Source organism: Pelophylax lessonae, assembly GCF_965119305.1.
Source record: "Pelophylax lessonae genome assembly, chromosome: 7".
NCBI lineage: Eukaryota > Metazoa > Chordata > Amphibia > Anura > Ranidae > Pelophylax > Pelophylax lessonae.
The window spans coordinates 208,794,275-208,812,770 of record NC_138774.1 but is presented as its reverse complement, the minus strand read 5'-3'; the positions used below and the strand labels follow the sequence as shown (position 1 = coordinate 208,812,770).

The 18,496-nt window shown below is 44.4% G+C and overlaps 1 protein-coding gene across 1 annotated transcript in view; it reads left to right on the top strand.

Annotated features, from left to right (window-relative positions):
* Positions 1–18,496, top strand: part of SUV39H1 (SUV39H1 histone lysine methyltransferase) — a 37,107-nt gene that overhangs the window by 2,038 nt on the left and 16,573 nt on the right. Inside the window, exons 2-3 of the mRNA XM_082262661.1 lie at positions 8,868–9,013; positions 10,461–11,150. Coding sequence (XP_082118787.1) covers positions 8,868–9,013; positions 10,461–11,150 — 836 coding nt within the window. The remainder of the gene's footprint in view (positions 1–8,867; positions 9,014–10,460; positions 11,151–18,496) is intronic.

The window sequence follows — 18,496 nt, the reverse complement described above, 5'->3', positions numbered from 1 at the left end:
TACCATTGGTAAGCTGCCTCAGCTAACCTCCCCCCCCCTCTGCCTCAGCGTCCCTCCCTATCCCAACGATTCGATCTCCTTACTCTCACTCTGCTGAGTGCTCCTCCGGTGTCCTTCATTCAAAAGACACGCCTCTGTCCGGCGGTCCGCCTCCCAGTGATGTCACTACTACGATCTGTGTATGAATGAACTGACACGGCGGGAGGGCGGGCGAGCGGCCGCTAATGCGGTAGCTGTAACTATGTGAGCTTCACTTCCCTGTCAGCGGCACGATGAGAATGAATGGACACACCGGGCGGGGGGAGCGTCCGCTAATAGCTATAACTATGTGAGCCTTCACTTCCCTGTCAGAGGAGATACATGCCTGACAGGGAAGTGAAGCTCACATAGTTACAGCTAATAGCGGCCGCTCTCCTGTCCGGTGTGTCACTTCATTCATGTACAGATCGTAGTAGTAGTGACATCACTGGGAGGCGGGCGGCCGGCCAGAGGCGGGACTTTTTAAACCTGCGCTGCACCCTCCTCCTTTCTCACGGCCATTCATTTCTGCAGTTTTAACCCATTATCGGCCGAAATGGGATAGACCCATTTTCGGCCGATAATTTAGGTGGCTGAAATTTCGGTGCATCATATATATATATGCCATGCTAAACTTTGCTACATACAATGTTTAAAAAAAAAATGTATATTAGTGTGTACATGTAAAGTGCTGTGCAATCAGCGCTGGGTTCGGTGTAATCAAGGATAAAAACGTGACATCAAGGAGGTGATGATAATCCAGTGCAATGTATACTAATTGTATACATATAAAGTGCAATAAAACATATATGCAAATATAAAGTGCTAAATAAAGGTGCAGCTAAAATGCCATATATCACCCAATATCACTTACTACGGAGTGATAGAAGTGCTCAATGTTTCCTCAAAATGATAGTAGAAATAAACAATATATGATCAACAATAAAAGTCCATATAACGGGTGCCAAGTGATGTTTTCCTAATTTCCATGCTGGTGCAAGTGTTGCTGATCCACCACCTAGTGAACCACTCAGCAGAAGCACTTAGACCACTAGGACCTATAGTGCCTGTAGTATTTCTCACTTTGGGAAGCAATTCCTCTTAGGGGTAAGCCAGGATCTCATATGGGAAGGTTTCTGAGTGACATCACTTCCGGTTTGCAGCAGGTCCGTGTGGGGTGGAACGCATTTGTAATGCACGTCATCAGCGGAGCAGCGCTTTCTTGTTCCTGAACTTTTATGCTTTACAGAGGGTTTCACTGGAGGCACCTAAAAATGTGAGTGAATGCTATACTCTTGTTTACCCATTTCAATAAAGTACATTGCACAATGAAGGGCTTTTTTGAGAGACGCGCACCATTGGATTGTCACTTTCCAATATGATATCCTGGCCTACCCCTAGGAGGAATTGCTTCCCAAAGAGAGGAATACTACAGGCACTATAGGTCCTAGTGGTCTAAGTGCTTCTGCTGAGTGGTTCACTAGGTGGTAGATCAGCAAAACTTGCACCAGCATGGAAATTAGGAACATCACTTGGCACACGTTATATGGACTTTTATTGTAGATCATCTATTGTTTATTTCTACTATCATTTTGAGGAAACATTGAGCACTTCTATCACTCTGTAGTAGGTGATATTGGGTGATATATGGTATTTTAGCTGCACCTTTATTTAGCACTTTATATTTGCATATATGTTTTATTGCACATTATTTGTATTCATTGACACAATTCTAATCTTTTTGGCTCTATACACCACCACAATGGATTTGAAATGGAAAAAAAACAAGACGTGCTTTAACTACAACCTTTCAGCTTTAATTGGAGGGTATTTACATCCAAATCCGGTGAAAGGTTTAGGAATTACAACAGTTTGTATACGTGCCTCCCACTTTTTAAAGGACCAAAAGTAATGGGACAATTGGCTGCTCAGCTGTTCCATGGCCAGGTGTGTGTTATTCCCTCATTATCCCATTTACAAGGAGCAGATAAAAGGTCCAGAGTTAATTTCAAGTGTGCTATTTGCATTTGCAATCTGTTGCTGTCAACTCTCAATATGAGATCCAAAGAGCTGTCACTATCAGTGACGCAAGCCATCATTAGGCTGAAAAAACAAAACAAACCCATCAGAGAGATAGCAAAAACATTAGGTGTGGCCAAATCAACTGTTTGGAACATCCTTAAAAAGAAAGAATGCACCGGTGAGCTCAGCAACACCAAAAGATCCAGAAGACCACGGAAAACAACTGTGGTGGATGACCGAATATTTCTTTCCCTGGTGAAGAAAACACCCTTCACAACAGTTGGCCAGATCAAGAACACTCTCCGGGAGGTAGGTGTATGTGTGTCAAAGTCAACAATCCAGAGAAGACTTCACCAGAGTGACTACAGAGGGTTCACCACAAGATGTAAACCATTGGTGAGCCTCAAAAACAGGAAGGCCAGATTAGAGTTTGCCAAACATCTAAAAAAGCCTTCACAGTTCTGGAACAACATCCTATGGACAGATGAGACCAAGATCAACTTGTACCAGAGTGATGAGAAGAGAAGAGTATAGAGAAGGAAAGGAACTGCTCATGATCCAAAGCATACCACCTCATCAGTGAAGCATGGTGGTGGTAGTGTCATGGCGTGGGCATGTATGGCTGCCAATGGAACTGGTTCTCTTGTATTCATTATGTGACTGCTGACAAAAGCAGCAGGATGAATTCTGAAGTGTTTCGGGCAATATTATCTGCTCATATTCAGCCAAATGCTTCAGAACTCATTGGACGGCGCTTCACAGTGCAGATGGACAATGACCCTAAGCATACTGCGAAAGCAACCAAGAGTTTTTTTTAAGGGAAAGAAGTGGAATGTTATGCAATGGCCAAGTCAATCACCTGACCTGAATCCGATTGAGCATGCATTTCACTTGCTGAAGCAAAACTGAAGGGAAAATGCCCCAAGAACAAGCAGGAACTGAAGACAGTTGGAAGTAGAGGCCTGGCAGAGCATCACCAGGGATGAAACCCAGCGTCTGGTGATGTCTATGCGTTCCAGACTTCAGGCTGTAATTGACTGCAAAGGATTTGCAACCAAGTATTAAAAAGTGAAAGTTTGATTTAGGATTGTTAATCTGTCCCATTACAGTGCCTTGCGATATTCGGCCCCCTTGAACTTTTCAAACTTTTGCCACATTTCAGGCTTCAAACATAAAGATATAAAACTAATTTTTTGTGAAGAATCAACAAGTGGGACACAATCATGAAGTGGAACGAAATTTATTGGATATTTCAAAATTTTTTAACAAACTGAAAAATTGGGCGTGCAAAATTATTCAGCCCCCTTAAGTTAATACTTTGTAGCGCCACCTTTTGCTGCGATTACAGCTGTAAGTTGCTTGGGGTATGTCTCTATCAGTTTTGCACATCGAGAGACTGAAATTTTTGCCCATTCCTCCTTGCAAAACAGCTCGAGCTCAGTGAGGTTGGATGGAGAGCGTTTGTGAACAGCAGTTTTCAGTTCTTTCCACAAATTCTCGATTGGATTCAGGCATTTTGCTTCTGCCAACAGAATGTTCGGATCTGAACAGGGCCTTTTTAACAAATGGGATTTGGCTTGTTGAGCATTTTAGAGCTACCAGCCTCAAGCAGAAAATCGCTCAGGTGTGAATGAGCCTAAACGTAGCCCTGCACGGGCATATGATTGACTGCTTTCATACTGGTCTGTTGCAAAAATACATATATGTTTTTGCCAGTGTGTTCTGTGGTTGGCTGACATCAGCCAAAACCTGTGGAAAAAAAGGAAATGTGACTCAAAACGCACCAAAAAAGGGCAATTATGGTTGTCATTGATTATGCTTTCAGTGCATTTTAATGGGGAGGTGTGGTTTTAAACATGCAGCATGTTGGACTTTTAAGACTTGACTCAAACCAGTGCGAGCCATGCGTCCCACGTTTGCTCGGGCACGGCAGCCCATTTATTTGTGTTGCGTAAAACAGGGCCTTTTTGATCATGGGGTTCCCGCACTGCATGGGGGGTGCCATTCAAAATGAATGGCAGTCCAACACCAGTGTGAACCGAGCCTTAAAAATGTAGAGAATGAAAAGAGGGAGCACTAGCCTAGCGCATTGCCCTTTACAAAACCTTTTTATTGAAATAAGATACAAATGGGTGTATATCATAAGATACAAATGGGTGTATATCACAAGCTTAACAGTGATGGATAATCCACGCTTCCAAATCAGCTGTCTCAATATTAGGAAGCATCCATCTAGACCTCAATGGCTTACACGTTTCGAGAGAGAATCCCCTATCCACCTCGTTTTGAGTGGTTGGGGGAATCTTGTGTGTGTGTGTGTTTATCAGCCTGTCCGTTTTACACCCGACCACCTCTGGTCTGCCTAAACAGGGAAGAAGGGATTCCCTCCTGTGTTTTTTTTTTTTTTTTTTTTTTTAGCGCATGTGAGGTAGGCGGTTAAAAACACACAAGTATGTTTACACCCGCTAGTCCACAGGGGTGTCTGGCCCGTCCGATCAAGCCTTCCTGACTGGATTGCCCTGAATATTTTCTCCCTGCAATCCTCTAGCCATTCCGCTGGGCCATTTTCCACATTAGCTTCATCCCTTTCCTTCTTCTCTACCCCCCCCCCCCCCCAGAGAGGAGTTTTCTGCCTTAAAGCCAGGAACTGTCAATGATGGCTGACAGTATCAAAGCCATAGGTAGCAAGGGTCACAGCCCCCCCCCCCCCTCTACCTCCCCTCCTAGATTGGTTTTTGATTTTCTCCTTGAGCCAAACATGTTGCCTAGGGAGGCGATAGTAAGCATAATCCTCCCTTGTGGGATATTGGATTAGTGTGACACATTTGTAGCCAAAATTCAATCCAAGCATAAGGATACTCACATTGTACACTCATCCCACGGTATGAAGCATAGAGTCCCTGAAAATACTTTGTGGTTCTAAAGGCTCAAGGTCTGTGTGCAGCAGTCCCCCCTAATACTTGCCTGAGCCCCATTGTGATCCAGCGATGTGCACGAGAGCCTTGGCTCTCCGGGACTTTCCCGGAGGTGGTCGCAGAGCTTTCTCTATGTAAGTTATAAAGGTTTACAACCGAAAAAACCTAGAAAATTCCCGGTACACGAGTCCCTAAAAGAATGGACAGAACCGGAAAATAAGCTTTTTAGCCCAGCTGCAATTAAACGCAGGTATCCATTCAGAGGAGGATACTAAACCCTGGGCTAAATGCCCCAAGGTAGATGCCTCACTTGCTAGAATCGCTAACAAAGTTGACTTGGCTTTTGATGACTCTGGAACTCTGATCCTATAGATGGAAGCACTTCTAAGAAGAGCCTGGGAAGCTGCAGCTGCAAATCTAAGGCCTTGTTCACACCTGAGCATATTCCACCTCGTAAAACGCTCGTCTCTGAAGTCTCAAAGCGCCCAACAAGCAAAATCCCATTCATTTCAATGGCCCTTGTTCACATATGAGCGTTTTGTCACCTGAAGCTCAAAGTACATGAGCTTCTTTTTTAGCGGATTACAAGCGTTTTTGTTAGATGTCAATGCCTGCCTCCAACAAACGCCTGCAAAAAAACACCTGAAAAAATGCCTGATAACGATACACTCTGGTGTTAATATAGCCTCCACCTGCATAGCCAGGACCATATTGGTCTGGCTGACACAGCTGCAAGAACTGCATAAGGGGGACACCACAAGAGAGGAGCTGGTAAAAAACATTTCCACTCTAACCAGAGCGGCAGCTTTCCTGGCTGACCCATCAGCAGAATCCGTAAGGATATCAGCCAGAACCACTGGCCTAATTAATTCAGCTATGAGAGGCCTGTGGCTGAAGTCATGTGAGGGAGACATCGCCTACAAAAAACAGATTATACGGCATTCCTTTGACAGGTGATTTACTGTTCCGACCCGACCTTGAAATGGTATTGGACAGAACCGCAGCCAAAAACAAGGGATTTCCTCAAACCAAAAAGAGTAAGGGGAAAACACCCTTTTGCCAAGCCAGAGGATTCGATAAGACTGGTCCAAAATAGCACGGGACACAACAAATCCGGCAAGGAGGAGTTTAACCTCAAGCCGTCTGTCCCTAAGAACAGAAAAAAACCACAACAGTCGCCTATCTGAACAAGCAGGGAGATGCCAGAAGCAAAAGCCTTGCAAGAGAAATCCTGGAAAGGGCGGAGTGCCATTTACTATCCTTATCCGCAATAGCATACAAGCAAAGCTGCTGGCACTGATCTATAGTGTACTTTATTATATGAGAGGAGAGCAGGGTAAAGCTCTATAGTGTGCATATAGATTTAGATGAGAGCGGGGTAAAGCCTATCAGTGCCCATCAGTGAAGGAGAAAAAGGAATTCCTTATTTACAAAATGTTATAACAGAAACTAAGAAACCTTTTTCTCAGTTGAACCTACAGACAGGTCCATCAGCCTGCACAGTATTGTATGGATCTTTCTCTAAGCTGCGACGAGCTGTTATTTCTGCTGGAAACGGCTCTCTGCCATCAGCAGCAGCATGGCGTTCTTTGGATCTTCTCACAGCAGGGGTTGCAGCAAACACTGACCCCGACATAGCTGAGTAATGACCTTATCTCCCAGTCTTTTCATGCTTCAGTCTTTTCGTGTCTTGTGCACTCGGAGGAGGAGAAAGCCGGCACGAGCAGGGGGCGTGTGATGCGTCGACGCCTTTCACGCACGTTGACTTATTTCTGTAGTCGACGTAATCGATTACGTTGACGCATCGTTGCAGCACTAGAAGATTCCCCTGCTTAATGCTGTCCCAGAAGGTGGCCTTTTTGTGTTGCCTTCCCTGTGTCCCAGGCCTTAACATCCAAAGGAACTTGCCTTGCATGCCTTAGATGTGGTCCGGGCAATTGGGGTAATCCTGAAAGACTCTGTAGCTGCCAGGAAGTCAGACTTACTATTTGTGCTCACGGATGGACCGTGCAAAGGGTTGTCTGCTTCCTCTGCGACCGTTTCCAGATGGATCAGACAGGCGGTTATTCAGGGACGGTGATTCCATCAGGGGTCAGGTTCCTCTTTTCCCTGTCAAGGCGCACTCTACTAGGGCGCTTAGTGCCTCCTGGGCCTTCCGTCAGCAAGAGGTCAGTGACGCAGGTTTGCAAGGTGGCCACCTGGTCGTCGGTGCGCACTTTTACAGAGTTTTATCAAGTGGATGTATTGGCATTTTCGGATGCTTCTTTTGGCCACAAAGTTTTGCAGGTTGTTAAGAGGACCTGATCCTCTTTGAGGGTGTATTTGTTTTTTTTTCAGGTGGGCTCCAGTTGTTTTGTTTGAGCCGTGTCGTCTGGTTGGCTACTGTTTTTAGCCTTGGGAATTTTTTGCTCTTTTCCCACCCCTCATGTTTGACACTGCTTTGGGACGTCCCAATGGTCAAGAATGACAGGAGCTGTGTCCATTGATGAACGAAAGAGAAAAAATGGGATTTTTGACTTACTGTAAAATCCATTTCTGCGATGTTGATTGACGGACACCGAACCCACCCATCTGTGGAGTTATAATTTGTAACTAAACTGAGTGACTATATCAGGATGAGGAAGTATACCCCCTGAGACTGCCCATGGGTGTAGCCAGAAATTATTTTTTTCTGCTTGGTGTCCTTCTCCTGTAGGGGGCAGCATAACCTAATGGTCTAGAATGACAGAAGCTGTGTCCGTCAAACATCTGAGAAATGGGTTTTACGGTAAGTCAAAAATCGTGTTTTTTTTTTTTTTTTTTTTTTTTGGGTCTTATGTAATTTTCTGAGATACTGAATTTTGGGTTTACACTAGCTGTAAGCCATAATCATCAAAATAAAAGAAAAGAAAATGCTTGAAATATATCACTGTGTAACGCATCTATATAAAATTAGTTTCACTTTTTGATGATATTCAAATTTTATGAGATGCACCTGTATACTGAGCTCAAAACTGATCACACAAAGCAAGATTTTTGTCCCACATTTCACTTGTCAGACAAACACAATTTCCCAGTAACTCTGGTGTGATAAAGCATACAATGAATGTATTGTATAGGCAGGGGACTATGTATTGTTCTGACAGATCTGCTCATATGTGGTTGGCATTGCAGTGGTTGATGGAGAAGGTCTGTCCCTTACTATCCACACTGCCTGGTGTGCATCCTTCTCCCTGTCCTATTTGTCACCGTAGGGATCATCAATAGCCTGGAGGGTTAGTTTGTTTCCTGCCTCCACAAGGGGGAATGCTCCCTCTTTCCCAACAGCAGTCTGACCGCCACCACCTCTATACACACAAGGCCACTGGACAGCCACAGGGCTTGCTCTGTGACCATTCTTGGGGAAGTGTCAGCATAAGGTCCGGGGACTCCTAAGCCAGCTGATTGTACATGTCCCACCAAGAGCTCAGGCTGGCAGTAGCAGATCTGCCTTCTTTACTTGCCCAGTGATATATGGCTGCATTTATTGAAAAGCCAAGGAGAATAGAACCAAACCCTGGGAGAGGGCTGGCTGTCATAACAGCTGTAAATAGTCACACTGTTGCCAGCTGTATTTCAGTACCCTCCTGCCCACTGGCATTGGACTGGTCACCAAAGTTTTCATTAGCATTTGCAACCTGGTGACCAGAAATTGTGCATTCCTCTCCTATGGAACACTGACCACTTTAAAAATGTCATATTTCTCCAAAACCAAAATGGTCCAATAGGTTGTATCAAATGATGTGCTTGCTATAGTTTTCAGTTCTATGCCTTATGTAAGTTTGTGCTTTTTTTTTTTTTTTTTTTATATTTATATATTTTTTGTAACCCATTACTTGTAATGCACTGCTGATGGGTTGGGTGTTTTTTTTTTTCCTCCCTCATTTCCTACAGGTTGTTCAGTTGAGTGTCTGTCCACAGAGTCTCATCTTCAGGAGTTATGTCGACTTGCGCATATATGTTCTGCTGCTCTTGGGGTGAACCGGAAAAATATCTGCAATTTTGAAGTGGAATATCTGTGTGACTATAAGAGGGTGCAGGTAAATGTATTAATACAGATCCTTTTTATAGATTTTATTTTCTTAAGAAAAGTAAATTAATTGGCTTCCGTCTAAACTGGTCATATTTTGTGGGGACCAGACTGTTAACCACTTGCTGACCGCTGAACCTATAAAAAAAAAAAAAAAAAGTCCTGGCAGCAAGTAGTGTCCTCTTTTGCAGCTGGTGGCCAGTTGTTCAGTAAAAGTGATCTGGGTGGCTCTACAGCCACTGTAGTGCGATGGGCCACTCTCCATGATCTGTGCTTGATTAGCTTCATTGGAGGGCAGGGTAAACATTGGGTGTCTAATGAATCCCTGATGTCTCCATAGAGAGTACATGTCACCTTCCCTAAGATATATCACAGTGGGGGGGGGGGGGGGGGGGGCATTGCATATATGCAAACACTCGAAGGTCCCACATGTGTAATGTAACCCGCGTGAGGTATCTCCGCAAATGTCGGATTGATTAACTCCCAATATTATAACCTGTAAAAATTTTAACAGCGTCACCTATGAAAATGTTTGGTACTTTATAGAAAGAGAGATACAGTATATATTTAGCAGAGGCCCTAGAAAATGAAATGGAGAACATTGCCAAACTTATGTCCCACTGTATTTGCGCAGGGGTCTTTCTAACGCACACTTTTTTTTGGGGGGGGATACACTTTTTAATGAATTTAAAAAAAAAAAAAAAAAAAAAAAAATAAAACTTCCTGATCACTTTTATTGCTGTCACAAGGAATGTAAACATCCCTTGTGACAGTAATCGGCATTGACAGGTACTCTTTATGGAGCGATCTGGAGTAGAAGACCCCAAACCTCTTCTCTGCACTTGAAAGTATTCAAAACGCCAGCTTTTTTAAAACTGGCACTGTTGGCTGCCAAGTAAACCGGAAGTGACGTAGGTTCTGGGTTACTACATCGGAGACCCGATTCCTGCTTTGTTCAGGTCTCCGGCCAGTCAAGGGACGTGCTGGCTGGTGGGATGCGAGAGCCCAGGAAAGTTGCGGAAGGCGGCGAGAGTGGGGGACGTCCCCTTCTGCTGCTTGTTCTAACAGCTGAGTGGCTGTTGTTATTACAAGAAAGCTGACCGTCGGCTTTTTAAGAAAAAAACTGTACCTGGGTGATGCTTGCAGCTGCAGGCATCCCTCTGGTACAATGGCTTTGAAGCCAATGATGTACAGGTACGTGGTTTTTGCGGCAAGTGGTTAAAGAAAACAAAAGAATCCTGCAAGTTGGACTCATGCTGGTTCAGAGACTGGTGGTAAACGCCTTTTTAGATACACTGCATGTGACATTGGCATAGGAGCAGCATGTAAGGCATTTTGCCTATGTGCTGCCAGGACTGGGCAGACTCCATTCAGACCAACAGAGCATAGTGGCATCAGATGACCCTAGAGTATGCAGCACATTGAGATTTCACATATTTTATTTTTTCTCCCTTCAGGAGGAGGAACTTTACCTTGTGAAATGGAAAGGCTACCCGGAATCGGAGTGTTCGTGGGAACCACGTCGCCATCTCAGATGCTTCAACCTACTTCGGCAGTTTCACCGGGATCTGGAGCGGGAGCTGTTACGAAGAGCAAAGGCTGCTGGGACATCAACCAGTAAAAAAATAGTTGCACGCTGCCCCCGCAGACTAGACTCCAGCCTCTCGCACTACGTGGTGCTTAAAGCAAAGCAAAGGCAACGGCTTCGTTTGTGGGAGCAGCATGTGAATTCCAAACGGGCCCACCCAGGCCTTATAACTGTAGAAAATGAAGTGGATCTAGAAGGTCCACCCAGGGACTTTGTGTACATTAATGAGTACAGGGTTGGGGAAGGAGTGACCATTACCAAGTCTGCTGTAGGGTGCAAATGTCGGGACTGTTTCACAGATGAGCGAGGCTGTTGCCCTGGAGGTTTTCAGCACAAATTTGCTTATAATGAAGAAGGACAAGTGAAAGTGAAGCCAGGCTTTCCAATTTATGAATGCAATTCCCTCTGCCGATGTGGCCCATCGTGCCCAAATAGAGTAGTGCAGAAGGGAATCCAGTATAACTTCTGCATTTTCAGGACCCCTGATGGAAGGGGATGGGGTGTGAGGACACTGGAGAAGATACGCAAAAACAGCTTTGTAATGGAATATGTAGGAGAGGTAAGATGGGTATGCATGGATATTTGATCTTTACCTTCTGCCAAGCACTTTTCACAAGGAAAATTACATTTTGAGAGATATAGAACATCTCCTTATGTAGAAGGACTTGGGTTTAAAACCTTTTTTATAGTTTCAAATGTCAGAATTGTATTAAACCTATAGTCTTTGTTTCTGAAGCTGGCAAGGTTACTAATTATGCAAATTGGCAGTCCTTAAACTGACATTAAGAATAGCTTTGGATCTGTGGTTGCCCTGGTTTAGATGTAATTGAAGTTTACTACCAGTTCTTTGATGTGGTGGCTGCATTTTGTTCCTTTATTTTCACCTGGTGTTCCAGTCAGTAGGTCTGTTATATTTCAACTTCGTTGAGGGCCAATTCAGAGCATCGCAAAGCGGCAGAAGCGATTTGCCACTCTACATTGCCAGCTGTGATAGGGGGCAGTGTGGTGCGCAATTCATCGCACTGCTCCTTTGTTTTGTATGAGCTTTATTCCAAAACGTAGTTCACTGCACTGTGATTTGCGCCAATGTGCTGCGATAAAGTGCAGCATGTCTGCATTTTATTACAGCTCGCTGCAGCGCTAGGCTGCGTTGCAGTGTGAATAGGACACACAGGAAACGATTGTTTCCGTTGTGTCCCTGCAGTGACCGATGTCTTACCATTCGGTAAAATGAATGTCGCCACACAGTGTGAATTTACTAAGTATTTGTAAACCTTAGACATGAAATATGAACAAAGCATATCCTTCAATATTTTCCAGTAATTCATTTAAATGCAGTATCTTGGCATGTTTTAGATATAGATAGATATACATACATACCTACTAAAAGTTTCTGTGAAATATATCAGATGGGTACGCCTGCTAACAAACTTTTTTTTTTTTTTTTTTTTATGGAAAGTTATTCGCACCAAGGACATGTTTACCAGAATTGTCATACTATGTAGCTCTTTATTAAGTCACCGGTTTTTTTTTCTTCCAAAATCCCCTCGAGTCCCAGAGCAACTTTTTGTAATTTCAGCTATGTCCGCACATTTATAGGTTTTAGGTTTTGCAGTCTACTGCAACATAGAATACATCCTTTTTTGGGGATAGATGGGTATTTGATTAGGTAGCAAACCAAGATACATTATTGCTATCGTGTTTGATGACCTAATGTTCAGATGTTGTAAATATTTAAAATAAAAAAAAAATTCGGAGAACGCCATTGTTCGGGTATTTCAACAGCTGGCAGGGTTTCTCTTTGTAGTGTGGGTGGAGAAATCCTCTTTAGATATTTTTGTTGCTGTGCAGGCTGAATGGGGGGGGCAGAAAAATCCTTTTTATTTTATGACCAACTTTAAAATAGTGTTAAACCCAAAACTTAACCGCAAAACCCCCCCCCCCCCCTCTCTGTGTTTTCACCTGATCTGACCAGTCAAACACCTCCTGTGTTAGTACCCCCACTGAGGGGGCACCTTTTGCACAGCAGCATTGTCATTCTGGGGGGGAAGAATGTTAGATGTACTAGCAGATTTAAATACACTAACGTTGAATCCAAACTAATTTTTTAAGCGGTTGCCGACCGCCGCACGACTATATACTGCGGCGGTCAGCCCCGGCCAGGCAGAGTGACGTAGGGGTACGTCACTCGCCTGTCACTGACTTGCGAGCCAATTGCGGGCGGGCGCTCGCCCGCCCGCCGAGGCCCGCCCCGGCTCGTTCAATGACAAGTCAGTGCGTGTGACCGGCGCAAGCCGTCTGTCATTCTCCCCTGTGTAAAAATGGAGATCGGACGGTTCTACTATGTAGGACCGTTGATCTTTGTTTTTACACCAATAGCCATGTCCCACTACAGTTAGAAACCAGCCCCTAGGTACACACTTAACCCCTCCCTCTCCAATACAGTTAACCCCTTCCCTGCCAGTGTCATTTTTGCAGTAACAGTGCATATGTATAGCACTGATTACTGCAGTAATGTCATTGGTACCCCCAAAAGTGTCAAAAATGTCAGTCAAGGGTCCGATCTGTCCGCCGCAATGTTGCAGTACCGCAAAAAAAATCGCAGATCGCCGCCATTACGCGTTAAAAAAAAAAAAAACACCAAAAATGACAATCTTTCCCTTGTTAGTAAACGCAATAACTCTTGCGCAAACCAATAAAAATACGCTTTTTGTGATTTTTTTTTTTTTCCAAACATATGTAGCATAAAACAAATTGGCCGACAATGTTAAATTTTGATTTTTACATTTTTTTTTTTTTTTTTTTTTTTTTTTGGGGAATTTCATATAAAAAAAAAATGTGAAAAATATTGTTTTATCAAAATTGACGCTTTTTTTTTTTTTTTTTTTGTTTATAGCGCATGATCAAAAAATCGCACAGGTGATCAAATGCCACCAAAAGAAAGCTCTGTTTGTGGGGAAAAAAAAGGACGTCAAATTCGTTTAGGTACAGCGTCGCACGGCCGTGCAATTGTCCGTTAAAGTCACGCAGTAAAAAATCGCAAAAACCCTGGTCTTTTAGCAGCCAAATCCTCCGGGGCTTAAGTGGTTAAGCAGTTACAGTAGATAGTTTGTTTTCCTTTTCTGGATAAATTTTACATAAAAGCTGATCATTGTGAGCACTGCCGCTAGTGTTCAATGGTTTTTCTCATCTCTGGAACTGATACATTCTGCTGGAGAGCTTGTTCTTTTGAAAAAGACTTGCTGTCTGGATCACATGACAATAGAGTGAGCCTAGAAAAGAAAATGCATACAGCCATCACATTTAAGAAATGGTAAGCTGCAGTAGGTTTAACCACTTGCCGCCCCCCCCCCCCCCCCCCCCACACAGATTTACTGTGGCAGGACGGCTCGGCTGTGCATAATCGCGTAGATCTAAATTGTCAAACAGGCACAGTGAGATCGTGTGTCTCAGCTAAGCTGAAACGCCTATCTCTGTGTGCCTGTCGCAGAGCCCTGCCTCCCCCCCAACACACACAGTTGGCAAGCACATTTAGGCGTACATTTAACCCTTTGATCGGTACAAAAATCTATCCCGTAGATATAGCTTTTGCGCAATCCAATTAAAATACGCTTTTTAAGATTATATTTTTTTTTTTTACCAAAAATATGTAGCAGAATACAAATTGGCCTAAACTGATAAAAACAGCAGACAGTAAAAAATATATATATTTTTTTTTTCAAAATTGTCGCTCCTTTTTTTTTTTTTTGTTTATAGCGCAAAATCTAAAAACCGCAGAGGTCATCAAATACCACCAAAAGAAAGCTCCATTTGTGTTTTAAGGACATCAATTGTTTGGGTACAGCGTCGTATGACCGAGCAATTGTTAAAGTAACGCAGTCAGGAATCACCAACAAATAGTATGGTCATTAAGGGGATAAAACCTTTCCGAAGCTGAAGTGGTTAAATACTATTATTACCGGTACTTGTATAGCGCTGTCAAATTTTGCAGCGCTTTACATATGTATTGTGTATTGATGAAAATAGAAAAAAATCGGCGCTAATTCATGAAATACAAGTGAATAGTATATCCGTTAAAATAAAGTATATGACAGATACTAGAATATATAAAAATGGGAATTCAAGCAAACCTATGGTGCTCCTAAATCAATGAATAAGCAACTAAATGTGAAGCGTCCGATTCACTAAAGTGAAAGGTGCTCATAAATAAATAATCAAACTGAATATGCAAATCGTCCAATTCAATAAGGTGAATATGAAACATCCAAATAATGTCAATATTAGTGAAATAGTATCACAGGACACGGATGTCAATCCGTGTAAAAAAAAAAAAAAATCCAAAAACGTGACTTCTAAAAACAAGTATAAATCCTCAGTGATATAGTTGATAAATATTAAACATGACTCCTATATCCGAAAATTGTGTGCAATGGCCGCTCACCTTACTGCACACTCAAATGAACGTTTTAAAGGATTCCCTCCGATGAGAGTATTCCAGGATTCCTTCAGTAGTATTATGGGACAGATGAGATAAATTAGAGCGTCCTTAATCTCCTCGCGATGTTGGTCCTCGAGTCTTACCAATGGCTGGGGATGAGATCTCATAGGGAAATGAAATAAAGGCCATCATGGTGCAGTATGTCCAGAAAATAATCTTTAATGTATGGTAAAACACTTGCATAAAGAGAAGGAAACAAACGCCGCCCGCCAAAAACGGTAGAAAGTACAACTTTCCGTCATGTGACTTTCTCAAGGGATAGGAGTTCAGGGTGACTGTTACCGGGTAATATAGTGTGGCGGTTCCCATAGGAACAGATTGTGTTCATGTGATTAACTGTTACAGCGCTGGTCTATGCATCTTCATGGCTGAAAACATGCAACAAGATGTCAAATGTTGAGCTGAATCATAATAATGGTAAAAGTCTTTAAATGAATAAAATCAAGTCTGAAAAATTGTGGAGAACTAATGCCATGCAGGTGAGACTAAAGAAGAACAAAATCTCATGTGTCGATGCAAATCTCTCCGATTAAATAAATAGTTTGTAAAATCTCTATTGTGTATTCACATCCGTCCCTGCCCTCATGGAGCTTACAATCTGAAGTCCCTAAGTACTTATTTATACACACCCAATGGGGCCAATTTAGACAGGATCCAATTAACATACCAGCATGTCTTTGGAGTGTGGGAGGAGACCCACACAGGCACAAAGGATAACTGGCAAACTCCAGGCAGGTAGCGCCATGGTTGGGATTTGAACAGATGACCCTAGTGCTGCTAGGTTGAAGTGCTAACCACTTAGTCAATGCGTAATACCACTTTACACTACCCACTCCTAATATTGACAGTGCTACTGTACAAGGGTGTCTCCATTGTTCCTCCTTTCAGAGTGGAGCCACCCCAAGGCAAAAATTGTATTACTGGCTGGATCACCAGGTGAAAATAAAGGGGGAGCACTAAAGGAAACTAATGCAGCCACCACGGTAAAGGATTGATAAGCTGCAATGTATTCACTGCTTGGGTATAATGCTGCCTTCGATAAACTCCTATTTCTCTTACGTCCTCCGACAGTCGCCGCCCCTTCATATTCATCACTAATGGGGGTTATTGACCTTTGCTCTGCAGGAGTAGCTAGGCAACAAAATTTATTAATATCAAAGCTTTTAGCATATCCCACCCCTAGGGGGTGGTCCCCTCAGTCAATACCTCCCTGCTTCCTGCATTCCCAACTCAGTTTCTAATGCCTAGCTTAGGAGTAGGCTGGCTGTTCCTGTGCTGGGGCTCTCAGTCTCCGCTTCTATTCTCTTTTTGATTTTATTTTGAGTCTTTTTCTTTCTTTTACTTAGCTGTTAATTTTCAGCATTAGTTAGCTTCTTCGGATGAAGATGATCGTGCGGAGCTGTGTCTCGGACTGGCCACCCTGGATCCCAGGGCTCAGGGGCCAGGGGCTTCCCAGCCTGCCATCGAGCGTTCAGCTTAGGTTTTACCCTGGCACATTGAACGACCCATCCCTGTTCGCTGCAGGGATGCTATCTGTGAGGTGGCTACCTCACTGGACGCCATTGCGGTTTCGCACCGCAGTTCCACTGCGTCATGGCTGCGACACTCCCTGTCCTCAGTGCAGCGGTTTGGTCGCTGGAGAAGGCTCCCCACGCCATCCGGACTGGTAAGTGTGAATCTATGTGGGGACCTGTCTATTTGGGTGTCAGTCTGGGACTGTGTGACCCTGCATGTCTGTGTGGCTGCTGAGCTCCCTGTCAGATTCCTGTGTGGAATTGCTGCCTGTGTGTGGGCTGCGAGGGGGGGGGGCTCTCCCGCTCTGCTGGGTGTATGCATAAAGCAGTCTGGGTTTAGGCATGCTGTGCGGCGATCGCTGCGGCGACCCGCCATTTTTTTGCGGCAGAATTATGGTGGCCGGTCCTGTGTGGTAAGGCGTGGCGTTTTGGCGCCAAACGCCGCCATTTTGGCGGCGATCGATCAGGCCACATGTCGGCGCCATTTTCTATTTGCCTAAGGAATCCTCAGCCGAGCGGCCATGTTTGTGTAGCCTTACATAGGCTTTATAGGGACGGTCAGTCATGCATCACTTCCTTTTGCTCTGGGACAGCGATCGGTGGCAGCAGCCTGTGTGATCTCTCCAGGTTTTTACCTTTCCATTGTCCTGTATTCCTTGCCCAGTGTTCTTATCCCTGTGGGGGTCGGTGTATTCAGTGGGTGCGGTGGGCTACGCTCGCCGTGATCTTAAAGGGGCAGTACTCCTTTTTTCCTAATATTGCTGGGGCATGGATTCTCAAGATTGCAAGTTTCCTCCCACCTTGGTGGGGGGCCAAGGGGCTGCTGCTTCCCCCCAGGGGGCTGATCTGGCTACTATTGTGGCAAACTTGGCTGCTCAGGTGCAGATGCTGGTGGCTGATCGATCCACAAAACGGCCCAGAGTGTCTATTTCCTCTGATTCAGAGGGCAATGGGGCTGCTATGGCTGGAGTGCCCTTCTCAGGGTCTCCCTCATCTCTAGACCTTGTGGGGTCTGAAGGGGAGGCTGAGGTGGAAGGGGTTGATAATTCTCCCCCTGGCTCGTCTGAAGAGCTTGCACTCATGGATGAGTTGGTTGCTTCTATCAAGCAAACGCTGCATTTGCAGGATGAACCATGTCCTCCTGTTTTGATGTCCTCTTATGGGACGCAAAGGAAACGCAAAACATCGCAGGTTTTTCCTTGCTCTACGGAATTTCAGCGCGCGGCTGATGAGCAATGGCGCAATTTAAAGAAGCCTTTTAATGTGCCGAGTAGGTTCAAACTGCGTTATCCATTTACACCCACCACTGATGAGCGTTGGTGAGTGCCGCCTCAGGTGGATCATGCAGTGGCGATTTTGAATAAATCCACTGCGATCCCCGGTGTTCCGGGACCCTACGGACAGGAGATTGGAGTCCCTGGCCCGTCATGCTTATACGGTTGCTGGTTCTATGCTGAAGCCTATTTTTGATTCGATTATGGCAGCCCAGGCTATTGCGGATTGGACGCAGGTGCTCAGGCGCACCCTAGTGGCTGACTCTGCCCCGCCGACTACTTTGGCTATGGTGGATCAAATTCATCAGGGTGTCATGTATTTGTGTGATGCGGACTTAGATATGGTCCCTTTGGCTGCGCGTCTTTCAAGTGTGGCGGTATTGAACCGTCGCCTGATATGGCTGAAATGTTGGTCTGTTGATCAATCTTCCCGCAAGACTTTAGCTAATTTGCCCTACGCGGGATCCCGCCTTTTTGGCGAATCTTTGGATACTCTGATAAAGGGAATTTCTGGGGGTAAGAGCACTCTTGCCCCAAACTCACAAGAACAAGTTTGTTCGTGGTAAGAAGAATACCTCGTTTAGGCCCTCTCAGGGGTCCTTTAGGGCTTTTCGGTCGC